We start from the raw sequence: 13,911 nt of genomic DNA on the forward strand, positions 1-13,911 counted from the left end.
GCACATGGAAATTGCTTCTTTGCTTAGATCAGAGCTAAGTCTGGACAATCTCCACTAGGCAACATGAACATAAGAGAAACAGAAAATTCTGGGCTATCAAGAATACTGAAAAGTTATAAAACTTTGTATATTTGATTTTCAAAAACTCTCAAATTCTCACACTGTTCTACTGTGGTGTTGTTTTTTCTTTTTTTTTCTTTTTTTTTTTATTTTTATTTTGGCTACATTGCATGTGCTATTTGGAGAAAACGCTTCCACTCAATATCACACCATTTAATAAAGTCAGACCAATTAAAAGAAACTGAAGTACACTGAGCATCCAGTGCTTCAGAAATAGAACATGGGGAAAACTGTGTGCATTTATCTGCTCTGATAAGCAAAGTTAAACTGCTGTGTGATGCCTGAGTTGTTTCATTTAGGTAATATTTCCTGAAGAGACATTAATAGTGCACAAACTCAATATCCAAGCATTTGTTTGAAATCAAGAACTATGGAGTGGAGCATTTTTTCCAACCGAACAACATAAATAAATATGTTTGTATATAGTACTTGCCTCCATAAATTCCAGCGCTGTTCCTCTAGCTGCGTCACGAGATGCTCTATGTATTTGTTTGAATCCATATACTCCTAAATGAAAAAAGATGAAAAGGTTACTTCATTGTACAAAGCATTTGTAAATGTTTGAGTAAAAACCAGTTTGTGGAGTCCATCTTCATTTTGTACCCAGTGTTATTCCACATGCACACAAATCCCAGTGATAAAAAAAATCTATATTAAAAATAAATTTGTATTCATTACAAACAAGTAAGGTAGCAGCCTAATGCAGTTTTCAGATATTATCTATAGGGAAGACAAACAGCAGCGAGGATATGCAACTAGCACAAATAAATTAGGGTATGTATAAATACAAATCCATGCTCCAAGCCCAGAATTATACACCTTGGATCCAAATGGAAAAATAACATTTCATCATCATTTTGGTGCCATCGTTACTTTGGTGTGAATTTTGTTTACTTGGGCTATATATCAAAGTGAACTGAATATTTACTGAATATTTGACTGAAATATTTATTTTGTGACTAGTGTGAGAAATATTATACCATGTACTCTATTTGAAAACGAAACTATAATTCAACTCCTGTTCAACTTTTGCAGATAGTTTAGCCTGCAATATCAGCTATATGAAAGTTATTGTATCTGTGTCCAGACTGAACTTCTGATAAATAATCATGATCAGATGAACAATTTGGACTTTTTAAAATTGAACCCTGTTCTTTAAATTCAATGCAAAGAGATGATCAGCAGAGATTTATGTCAGTAACAGAAATATACCATTTTATCTCCAGGGGAAAGGCAAATTCAGTGTTTCTCAGGGAAAATATTTCATAATGAACCAACAGAATAACATGTGATACATAATATGATATATTCATATGACATTGGTACTAACACAGCATCACTATTATTCTGAAAACCTATCAGTAATAACATAACTCTTGAAATAGCTCACTAAAATATATATGTTTCAAACCTCAGACTTCAGAAAATAACAAGGATTGGAGCACTATACAGGAAAGAATCCTCCTTCACTTTCTGGATACAAAAGTGTTGGTTTTATAGCTCCAATTTTTTTGTACTTAAGCTTTGGGCTTATCACAAAACCACTCTGTAGGGTTCCTGTTTGTATTAAGAGTTGTTTCAATAGTATTATTTATTTGGTGTGCAAATATGTTTGGTTTTTTTTGCAAAGTAGCTGGGTCTTCTTAAGCATTTATCTTTATAATCAGGAATATGAGACAGCTACCACAGGGACAGTACATCATCGTGTCTTCTCAGGCTGAAGATAAATGTTAGCTGATTTTAATGACCATAATTTATACAGAAACACACATTTCAATTTTTCAGGACTGAAATTGTTCTAAGTGATTGGGTAACACTATCAGGGAGTCATACAATATTTCTTGTAATCTCGTGAAGCTTTTCATACTGTGCATAAAGTAGCGCAGTACCTAAGATACATACAATCAATCTAAAATACGCCTCTGTACATAGGCACAAGTCCACCAGGGCAGGCTGCATGCAGATCAGTGGTGCTCAGAAGCACAGCTCTGATGGAGAGGACCCATGGTACACGATCAGGCAGGGCCCTCTCACACCTCTGGCAGCAGCACAGCACAGGCCAGGCTGTGTCTATTGCCCAGTGGTGGGGAATACACTGGCAGGGTGGCATGAGATTTCAGCTTGTGTTTCATGGAATCAAAGAACTGCTTGAGTTTAAAGGGACCCTTGAAAGCCATCTGGACCAACTCCCCTTCAATGAATAGCTCAATCATGTGCTCAGAGCCTTGTCCAGCCTGACCTGGAGTGCCTTCAAGGGATAGGATGTCAACCACATCTCTGGGCAACCTATTCCAATGCCACCCCACCCCTCATCATAAAAACCTTTTGCCTTTTATCCAAGCTGAATCTCCCCTCCTTTTGTTTGAAACCATTTCCCCATGTCCTATCACAACAGAGCCTGATAAGGGTTTGCCCCCAGGGATTGATGGCTGATTTCTACTAAGAGAGAGAAGTTCCCCAAAGGTTGTCACAGTGCACAGATCTGTGAAGAAAGCAAGAGTAAGTCCCTGCTCCTGGGGACCCGTGCCAATGCATTTGCCATCATTTGTTACAGGCCTGTTCTGCTTGAAATCCTCTGAGAGTTGTGTAGTTTTGCATCAATCTCGAGGCTTGCCACATACAATTTAATCTGTTGCAGACATATATTTTTAGATGTTATTTGCAGAAACATTAAGTACTGAAAATCTTGAGAAATGCCATGAACTTCTTAACACAGTTTTTATAGTGGTATCATTAAGACCAGAAACTGGTTTCAGCATGGGCTCAGGCTTTCCTGTTAATCAACTGGGTTGTGTTTTACAGCACACAATGGGAACAAGGCAGCAAGCTGCTTCTGAACCACTGCAAGTAAACTCATTGTGTATCACACACTGCAGATCAGAAAAATGGTGCTGTACAGACACACTATGACAGTTAGTCTTGGTATCAAATCCTTTAAAACAAGCCATCTTTTTATTTTCTTAACATTTTTTACTACATTTAAAGTGGTATAAATTATTATTAATACCTTTATGTCTTTTTAATGTAATATTAAACAATATTCCTGATTTATTCATCAGCGCTCTTTACCCCATAGGCAAAGATAAGATCAGCACTTTCATTCTGCATAATTCTGCTGTGATAATATAAAAAACTCATTCTGAAGCAATATGGCCAAAGAAATGAAGACAATTGAAAAAAAAAAGCAAAAAAAAGCTATGTATTCATTTAGTGTGACTCCTGCCTTAATGTCAGGTTTTTCCTGTGGTGAATCAGAAATATTACTCCATTTCTCTTTGAAGACCTACAGCTCAGGAGTATGTAAAGCTGACAGTGTGCAAAAGTATTGTTTAAAAAAATATATATATATCTGTTGTGATTTGATATAAATACTGTGATTTGAAATGCCTTTTTTCTCCTATGTTCTCTGGTGCATTAATGTGCCAACCATGTCCCAAGCAAGCCATCTGCTCAAGGCAAGGCCTATTTTCCCAAGTCCAGGTTTCTATTCTTTTTTGTTACCAGCTGCCCCAATAAGACAAATTCTGCAAATTCCAGACTGGAAGCCAATATTACTTTTTATTAACATGACACTGTATGGTGACAACAACATAAAGATAATAGTAAATATCCAAAAGGTTATTTACAAGAAAAACTTTACCCAACACTGGAACAGCCTTCAGCTCTACTGGGAAAACACTGAGCGTCAATCTCTACAAGGAGCAACCTTTGGTATCAGAGAATGGCTTGAGAGCAACCCTGAGGAGAAAGCCACCCTATAGCAGTGGGTTGGCTAGATGATCTTAAAGGTCCCTTCCAACCCAAACCATTCGATGGTTCTGTGATTCCATGATTTAAAATGACTTGGCATGTTCAGTGAAAACATAAAATGTGGAAAAGAAAAAACAAAACCACAGTAGTCACACTTTTTTGAAAAGGACTATATATACGGTTTAGTAAAGTACTGACACTTTTCAGTACCCAACAGATCACACTGAGGGGCAATACAAATGTTTTGTGGCTTCCTTGGCGCCCTGTCATGCACAAACTTGCACTGTGCAAGATTTGGGCAGCACAGTTAACTCACGTCTGAAAAATTACAATGTCATCACCTGTGATGTCATATAACTACACTGTTTTAAGGAAAAAAAAAATCTTGCTGTATTATGTTTAACTTGAGTAGAAAATCTTTCTAGCAGCTACATAGATTCTGGTAGCCAGGAAGATTTGCTATGTAAATATCACATACCTGCTCATCTTATTTAGAGAATTCAGAGAGCATCAGAGAATCACTTTGCCAGAAGGGTCACTGTACCAAGCTGAGGCATGAGCCTACACATACACTTAAGCAGGCTTTTTTGACAGAAGAAAACATCAGGCTTTGCAATGCTCAATTGTTTTGCTTTCCCTCCCTGCTTTACTTTGTTGTCTGAATGACTGTCAGGAAAAAGGTCAGAGAAAGGAAATGAAATACCTCCACTGAGGCTGGGGACACACCACTTGGTATTTGGGTTGGTTACGTGGGTATTTGTTCTGGAATATCCATGCTGTTGTTCTGGGCAGGGTATCAACAATTACACAGCACATAGAGTATTTTCCCATCCATTGTTGCAGAGCAAACCCAAGGGCAACCACAGGCATATAACACTAGGTTCACTTGCTAGAAGCTGGAGGTGATAAATTTAAGCTAAGGAAATAACACTTATTCTCTGTCTCTCTTAAGGAACTTGCACAGCTTGGTATCAAAGAGAGTTTAATGAGCTTAGCAATATGTGAAAAGGATTAAGGATACAGCCGTTGATCCAGCAAATCACTTGATTACATCCTTAATTCAATAGGGCTACTCACGTGCTGGAAGTTAAGCATGTGCCTGGGAGCTTTTGTTGGCACTGGTCACTGGGAAGTGCTGTTGCAGGGCTGGGCCATCCTGAGACAAGGACAGGATCTAGATCTGGCCCAGCATTTCTTACTCTTGCCTTACTCTTGTGAGGGAGGCAGCTACCAGTGCTCTGCTGCTATGAAACAGCTCCCAGCTCCTTGGGAACACAGATGAGATACTCCATTTGCGGAAAGGTGGGGAATTTGGGTAGTTTCATCTTTCTGCAGACCAGCTTTGAAACAGAGCTGGAAGGTAAATAGCACAGAGAGCCCTGCAGAGCCCCACACCTCCTGTTCAGCCTCATCTGACACCACTGCTCGTGCTGCTGGGATGTTGTATTTTCACAGAGGAAGGTTATAAGAAATCGAAAAGCAAAGCTGTCTGCAGCCAAAAAGCAGACTGTTGCAATTAGGAAACGATGTTAGCTAAGCGCAGAGTAGATGCGATTGACCTGTGAGGGGGAGATCTGAGCTGTTACACCAAATGCAGAGACACAAGTCATCTTTGAAGGATCTTGGAAAGGAGCCCTGGGGGAAAGCTTTAGATGTAGGGAGAGTGCCTTCAGAGAATATAATAATACATTTTGTAAAATATTTATTTTTGTTGTCATTCTGCCGCATAAACCTTTGATAGCAAATAGGCTCTTTTCCAGCAGCCTGGGAGGATATATGCATGTGTTCTTGTCTGGACTATGTTTTTTGCATGTCTGAGAACATTATAATTGAGGATTTGAGTAAGCTGTCAGTTACACAGCGTTACTCATCTACACACTAAAAATAAATCACGTATAAAAAAAAGATAAAAACCTCTTTGCATTAGATACTTTTCTGTCACTTCTTTCAACGCTACACCTGGCCGGACTGCTCACCACTGGTGTTAAACAGCAACAAAAGCTAAACTGTACAGCTTAAACAAATCAAATCCTTTTAAACTGCCATTGGTGTTAATTTATTATTATCCTGCCCAATTTCAACATGTTATTTTAATTGTCAGTTTTATTAACAGCTGAACAGAAAGCATGCATTCTGAGCTTCAGCGATGGAGCAGAAGGCTGGCAAGGGCCCTTGTGCACATACTGTGGAATTACACCATTATGGTAAAAACAGTAATGATTATTTTAATAAATGTGTTGAGCAAATTTCTTAATTGTTTAAAATCACTCAAGCCTCAGTGAACAGTTCATATTACATCTCAGCTGCAGTGATTAAAACTGATTTACCAACTCATCTGAAGCCAGTTGTTTTCATCAAAATCAGCTGGGTTTTCCTCCAGCTGCTGCTTGGTTTGTGCTCTGCACCCAATTAAATGTCACCATCTACAAAGGACAGTGGAGTTTAATAAAGCTTGAAATAGCACAAGCTTGTTAGTTAATGTGCAGATTCTGTGTCTTCTGCATGCAGAGCTGTGAGATGGTGCTTCTCCCAGGCGTGCTGAGCCTCACCACACTGCAGCTTTTGCCAGCTTGCCCCCAAAGAAGCATAAGCACTGAGAACAACATGGCTGCTCTGTGGACCAGACCCAAAAATGCTCTAGTTTTGCCATTTTCTCATAGGACTTTCTCTTTTCCAATAAGTCTCCTTGTACAAGCAAATCTGAAGACTCAGGCAGTCATGCACAGGAAGGGTGCTGGGACCAGAATACTAAAAAATACTCTAATTGAGCTTAATTGCATTACAGCAGGTTTACATTAAATCAGTGATGTATCCTGGTCTATAGAATGAAGGGAAGAATCCCAGTGCTTCCCTGCTGCTACTCCTGTACTAAGGAGTGAAACTGAAGAGACAAAAGTACACGCTTCTGCTTTCCAAAGGGAAGTATGATGACAGACTCAGACAGAAAAATAGCAGAGCAGTTGTCAGCTGGTCTGAACCAGAATGGCTCTGCTGAATTCAGCCCTTTTTGTTAAATGTGAGCATCCTATTGTCAGAAGAGGCTGCAAAATTCGTAATAATCCAATATTGCGTCCTCCTCATAACAGATGCACACATCTTACTTTCCTTCTAAGGAAAACCTGATGTCTTCCATAGGAACAGCTTTGATGGAAAAGTATGTGATTTCTCAGCATCTTGCTTGATCCCTCACCAAAACCAGATGACAAAGCAGAGGCCACTACTGTCTAGATGTTGCAGTGTTTGCAACCTAAGCCGTTAAGATTGAGGTAAAAAGTAATGCAGAAGTTCCAGAAGAAGCCCAGATCTCCACCAGTAGTAACACCACTGCGCTGCATTTCATGTCAGTGAATACTCTGGCCTCTAACTTTCAAAGCACTGAATGGTTTAAAAAACAGCTGTGTGAGAGGACAAATGCCAATTTATAAAACAGTATGACAGCTTTCCTCTACCGGGCAATGAAATAAAGGCAAAGATGAAGTAGGTGAGTGGTAGGATAAATTCCAATGATCAAACAGATAGATGACAATAATATTTTACAGAAAATAGGCAAGCAATTGCAAACTGGGATCCATCTAAAAATGCTTATTTGACAGAATGGAGTATATTACAGAATGAGATATGATATAAAGATAGTGAGGAGGAAAGTCAGAAACAAAGAAGATCATGAAGAATGTGATTGACTGTTTTGTATCTGTATCTTTTACTCAAAAAACTTCAGCATGTCTCTGGATCAAAAAGGCTTTATGCGAATAGTAAAGATAAGCAGTCACTTGTATGAAATATTGAGCTAAGTATTCTGCTTGGCTGTATAAGAAACCGGATATTTTTGTCCAGCAGTCAAATCCATGCTATTTTTAGCTGATTTTCATTCCCTTAAAGAAATCAGTAAAAGCAAATACAAAGCATTAAATGGAATTTACTAGAATTATCGTGAAATAGAAAAGCATGATATCATAACAGAGAAGTCTGAATTTATTAGACACACTCTAAATCATGGAGCTTTTAACACCAGTTAACAGCTCCTGTGAACAATACATCAGCCATATGCAGTTACTGCAGGAACAGAAACCAAGGCTGGATAGCACTGTGTCCTATAGTACCAACAGAGGTCCGTCCTATAAAGTAGTGGATGGCCTTGCTTTCTGTTAGTTGTAATCCCCGAATTTCCACTGATACCCATCTATTCCAGGCTGTAACTCGCTGTGACTGCCATCCCAGCAGAATACATGGGGCATCACTCTGGACAGCAGGCAGGGAGCAGTACCAAAATGTAGGGGGATTTTAGTGGGAGGTGGGATGAGCAGGTTGCACCCAGTGCCAGACTTTGTCTCCTGGGCAGGCTGGGAGGCTGCTCTCCCAGTCACCTCCAGCATGGGCAGCTCTTGACCTCAGGCAGCCTGGTGCTGTGATGGAGATACTCTATATAGTGAAATACAAAATGAAAATAGAAAGTGAGGCTTACTGTAGTGATATACGTGACAGTTACAGGTTGTTCAAGGTTATTAATGGGTGTACATAAGTTAAGGAGGTGTTGGAGTGACAGAAAATCTTGTATCTCAGAAATTTCACAAGTGAAAAGGTATCAATGTTATTTAAGGCAGCAGGGATCTGTTACACAGGTAAAACAGACATGCAGAGTTAAAAAAGCCATGAGTGCACAACGATGGGCAGATTTTGAGCTTGCTCCTACACAATGCGTATATGTACCTGAAATAATTAGCTGTAGTCTTGTTTATGTAAAATCTAATTTACATTAATAAACTCCACACAGCAATGACACTGATAATGTAAGAAATTGTCCAGAAATGTTAGCAGTCATAATGATGCCGAGTAAACATTGGAGCATTTAATTAATCAATTTCTGACATTAACAGGTAATTACCATTTCTGAATCATTCCTTGATGTTTTTTTATGAATACAAATCAAGCAGAACATAGAGAACAACTGCTGGCTGCTGGTGTTTGACTCATTTAGGCGTATGGCGCTTGCAGGTGACTCACATTGACTAAAGAAGACAGGGAGTGATAACAAAAACATTCCTGGGATCTATTGCAGAGGTGGAGAAATCTAATTCTAATGTTATTACAGATACTAGGTAGCCACGGATAAAGATTTTCTTCATTCTCTGCATATGTCAGATGTGCTAACTCAATTGTAATAATCTGTACCACCCATCCTAATAACACACAAATTGGAGTCTTAGGTTTCCTACCATTTTCTTTCACTGCTTCACTGTCATTGTCCTCACATCCTCATATTCTGGTGACTTCTGGCAAGGAAGAAGGTACTCACACAGAAATCAAGTGTATCTTCACATTTTTATCTCTTCTTAAAAGCACATTGGACAGAAAACCCAGTATGTGCTAAGCTCAGTTGTTCACTTATTGAAAGTCCATAGTAAAGTATATTAAAACATTAAAACCAACCCTTTGTTACAAGGAATATCAACCTGATGGTCCCCAAATACTTCCAAGCATCACTGGGCAAAACAGGGTGAGGATACCCAGCTCTCTCTCCTGCTCTTAGCACCAAAGTGACCTAAGGTTTAGTAAAAGCCAAATTATCAACCTGTTATGGGTTGTAGGAAAAGAGACACCAGAGATGGGCAGAGGAAAAGTAATGCACCACGCAGAGACTGAGAGCTCCCTTCCGGACACAGCCTTGTTTCTCCTTCCGCCCCTGTTTTGGCCTGGCCAGCACACTCTCCTGTAACCACCAAGTTTCTCAGATCTGAGCACTCATTATGGCACATTTTGAAAATTAATGTTTGTGTCAAGAGCTCACCTTGCAATGCCTTACATACGCATTTCCATGAGATATTCAAGAAAACAGAAACATTTGTAAATGCAACTGGATTGCCAGTCGTTGTATTTACTTGCACAAATGAAAGAAGAAAAATCCCTTTAGGTAACAACTAAATGCAATGTGCATGAGGAACCCCCCCACCTTTCTTGGGAGTTTTATGGCTGAGTGTCCTATGCTGAGCTCTGATAACAGACTGTGCTGATCCTCAACAGCCATCAGCATCCTCTGCTTATAGCTGGGGCTCAGATAATGTGTGAGGCAACCTGGCTTTCTGGATTCATGGGATTAATCTTAAGAAGTTTGGCATTTCCTAAGTAGTGTATAGACTACATAGCATCATGTGATATTGGCTGAAGATAAACTTCAAGTATCCCTATATATATAAGGATTTAGTGAAAGTAGATTTAGTGGAAAGAGAATGTTCCACTTTAATGGGAAGCAATAAGGAGAAAGTCCAAGAAAGAGAATAACTGGAACATTTGTGTCAGCAGCCAGCACACAAGCACACATTTATGTTGTGTAGGCCTATTAAACACTCAAGCCAAAGAATCGCCTTTCACTAGATCCATTAATACTCTGTACATTCTAAGAGTGGAACAGACAGCATAATAGCACCAAAAGTACAGTTTCTTGCTAGACTGCAACTCCAACTCTATCCTCCCTGGATATACATTGGTTTGGGACAGTACTGGCAATTAGTTGCACTGACAAGATTAGAGTGTATGCAGACAAAAAGAGATGTAAAATGACATAACTGAGTGCTGCTAGGCTGCACACATAGGTTCTTAGATGTTATGTGCACAATGCTCCAGTTCTTCAGTTGGCCTCAGTGACAGACATTTTGCAAGCAGCCACGCAGCATGTCTGTGTCCTTTCACAGCCTGGAGAGAGCTGTGCACATAAGGCAAGTATAAAAAGTTGCTCACAGCCACGTGTGGAGCAGAAGGATTCTGTACTGAAAAGGACAGGAATGCACATTACTGAATTTAACATGTAGAAGGAACAGAGCATAATGTAAAGGTTGTCATAAAGCAGAAATTAGCGGTTTTTCTTCCTCACTTCTGTCTCAAACAAAGCAAAGAACTCCCCTTACAATTCTTGCATGTAACAATCATATTAATAATCACTATTATCTTGTGCTTTTATAAGCACTCTAACATATTATTAATGTTTGATCTTCTGAACACTTGTAACTTCAGTATGCCATGCACAGCAGATGCAAACAAATATGATGACATATTTCAACTTAAAGATAATCAATTTCCTTTTCATGAAAATTTAACCGATGCTTTAATTTTGTTCAGCATTTTAGAATTCACAGGTATAATGCAGTATTGGTGAAATCAAAACTACAATTTAGCTCTCAGTAATACTAATAATTTTTCTGCTGCTGAATATTGCTGCTCTGAATTGCTGATATATCTGATAAGTTATGTGCCTAGAGATCTTAGTTACAGTGATTGCAAAACATTCTGCTTATTCCAATAAGACCAAACCAAATAAGAACTGTATGATGAAAGGTTCGAAAATAGTCATTTAGATAAATTGAGCAACTGACGTCATCTGCCTGGACTTGTGCAAAGCATTTGACACTGTCCCACATGACTTCTTGGCCACCAAATTGGAGAAAAATGGATTTGATGGATGGACCACTTGCTGGATGAGGAACTGGATGGATGGTCTCCCTCAAAGAGTTGCTATCAATGGCTCAGTGTCCAAGTGGAGACCAGTGACAAGTGGCATTCCTCAAAGATCAGTGTTGGGACTGGTGTTATTTGACATCTTTGTAGGTGACATGGACAGTGGGACCAAGTGCACCTTCAGCAAGTTTGCAGACTGCACCAAGCTGAGTGGTGCAGCTGATATGTTACAGGGAAGGGATGCCATCCAGAGGGACCTGGACATGCTTGAGAGGTGGGCCCATACCAAATGCATGGAGTTCAACAATGCCAAGTGCAAGGTCCTGCATCTGGGTTGGGGCAATCCAAAGCACAGATAAAGGTTGGGCAGAAAATGGCTGGAGAACAGCCTTGAGGAGAAGGATTTGAGGGTGTTGATTGATGAAATATTCAACATGAGCCAGCAATGTGTGCTTGCAGCCCAGAAGACCAACCATATACTGGGTTGTGTGACCAGCAGGTCGAGGGAGGTGATTCTGCCCCTCTATTCTGCCCTCCTAAGAACCCAAGTACTGTATCCAGTTCTGGAGCCCCAACACAAGAAGGACTTGGAGTTGTTGAAGCAGGTGCAGAGAAGCGGTATGAAAATGATCATGGGGCTGGAGCATCTCCCCTATGAGGACAGGCTGAGAGAGCTGGGGCTCTTCAGCCTGGAGAAGAGAAGGCTCCGGGGAGATGTTATAGTGGCCTTCCAGTACCTGAAGGGGCCTACAGAAAAGATGGGGAGGAACTTTTTATAATGGCAGGTAGAGACAGGATGAGGGAAAATGGTTTTAAACTGGAAGCAGGTAGATGTAGAATAGATATTAGGAAGAAGTTCTTTATTGTGAGGGTGGTGAGACAGTGGAACATGTTGCTCAGAGAGACTGTGGATGTCCCTCCCTGGAAGCGTTCAAGGCCAGGCTGAACAGGGCTGTGAGCAACTCAGAGGGAGGTATCCCTGCTTATAGCAGGGGAATTGGAACTGGATGGTTTAAGGGTCCTTTCCAACCCAAACCATTCTGTGATTCCACGATTCTATGATTCTATGAAATATTCATTGCTGGTTTCTACTCAGGATGTATAGTGAAAATTCAGATTACAGATTTCTGTTTTATGTGTTATCTTACAAGTTAGAATTCAAAAATGTATGCTTAAAAATGTCCTTGATTTTATGCATGAAATAGCAAGTAAAATACTTAGCTGTCTGTGTTTCTTAAATGTGAATCTTTGAATCCGCAGGGAACTTAATGCGAGTTAACAGAGAGCATAAGCATAAACGTTTATAGTTCTGCTAATCTAATTCTTGTCATTAATTGTGGCTTACTGGAAAAGTTCTTTACAATATTTAAGTGAATTACATTTTAAAGATCTTTATCATCATCATCTGGAAAATCTATGGCAACAAGTGATGAGTCATGTCAGTGTACCTTCTGCTCTACTGCAGACTGTGATATTTAGTTAACTGCATCCCTCTTGGGAAACACAGACACAATTTCCTGCAGAAGCTTTGGTTCCCACTGGTCTGAGACACAGAGGGCAAATTAAAACAAAATACATATTAATCCTGTACCTAAAGGAATTATTTTTTTTCACAAAGGTGACATCATATTTCCCATGTGTAAGGGTGATACGGGACAAGTTCTGCTGGAATCATGCTGACCTTAATGGAATTAACTGAGGCATGGCAGTCCAAAATGAAGACAGATAAAAGAGAGACAGAGTAATCAGCTTTTCCTCTCTACTATACTATTAATGGGTACTTTGGGGAGTACAAATAATTTCATATGAACAATCCAATACATATTGATCTCTTATTGTCATCTCACAGTTGTTAAGCATCTTGTGCTTTTGTATATTCAAAGACAGTGACAGTAACTCATACACAACAGGAGGGTTGAAACACTGCATCTGAACTGTATATGAGCTCCACGCACAACTCACAGTCTTGTAATGTATGATTCACACAAGGGCTAATGATTTAGATTATTTTGCATAAAAATTCATGTTTGCATTCATGCATTAGATCACATAGTCATTCATAGGAGGAAAAAAAGTAAAATTGAAAGACAGATTCACACCCAGAAAGCAGTAAAGATTAGGTTCATACTTCTTTTCGAATCCTGTTCATCTGCACTACCTGGCATTTCTTACACATTACTGATGGAAAAGTTGATAAGTCTTAAAGGCCAGCTTAAAGCCTCATCTTGTGGCTTACATAGAACCTCCCATTGGCAGTGGGCATGTCCCTGGTGTCCAGCTCCCACTAACAGTCTGCAGGAATGCTCTTATCTCCACCTTAAAGAGAAGCTGATGATATAAGTATGGTTTTAAGGTACTGCAGACATTACAGATAGTCATAAAAGTGACCTGTTTTACTTGCTCACCATCTTGACATAATCTTGAATGGCTTCATTGTGAAAATTGCTGAACAATTGAAGGTCTCATTGATATGGCAGAATTAAACTTATTCAGGGGAGGAAAAGCAATTTTCAAACTTCAGATACAGTCCTTGATCATTAATTTAAAAAGAATTTCCATAGCCATCAACCTGACAGTATTTAAATGAAAAGACTC

The 13,911-nt window shown here is 39.5% G+C and overlaps 1 protein-coding gene across 11 annotated transcripts in view; it reads right to left on the reverse strand.

Moving 5' to 3' along the window:
• The window catches only part of NCKAP5 (NCK associated protein 5), a 405,691-nt gene that overhangs the window by 219,787 nt on the left and 171,993 nt on the right, over positions 1 to 13,911 (reverse strand). For all 11 annotated transcript variants that reach the window (XR_001556628.2, XR_001556627.2, XM_032445915.1 and 8 more), the window contains exon 3: positions 554 to 627. Coding sequence is in view for 9 of the 11 variants with exons in the window: in XM_032445915.1 (XP_032301806.1) it covers positions 554 to 627 (74 nt within the window). In the remaining 2 variants the exon portion in view is untranslated. The remainder of the gene's footprint in view (positions 1 to 553; positions 628 to 13,911) is intronic.

This window comes from Coturnix japonica, chromosome 7, assembly GCF_001577835.2.
Source record: "Coturnix japonica isolate 7356 chromosome 7, Coturnix japonica 2.1, whole genome shotgun sequence".
NCBI lineage: Eukaryota > Metazoa > Chordata > Aves > Galliformes > Phasianidae > Coturnix > Coturnix japonica.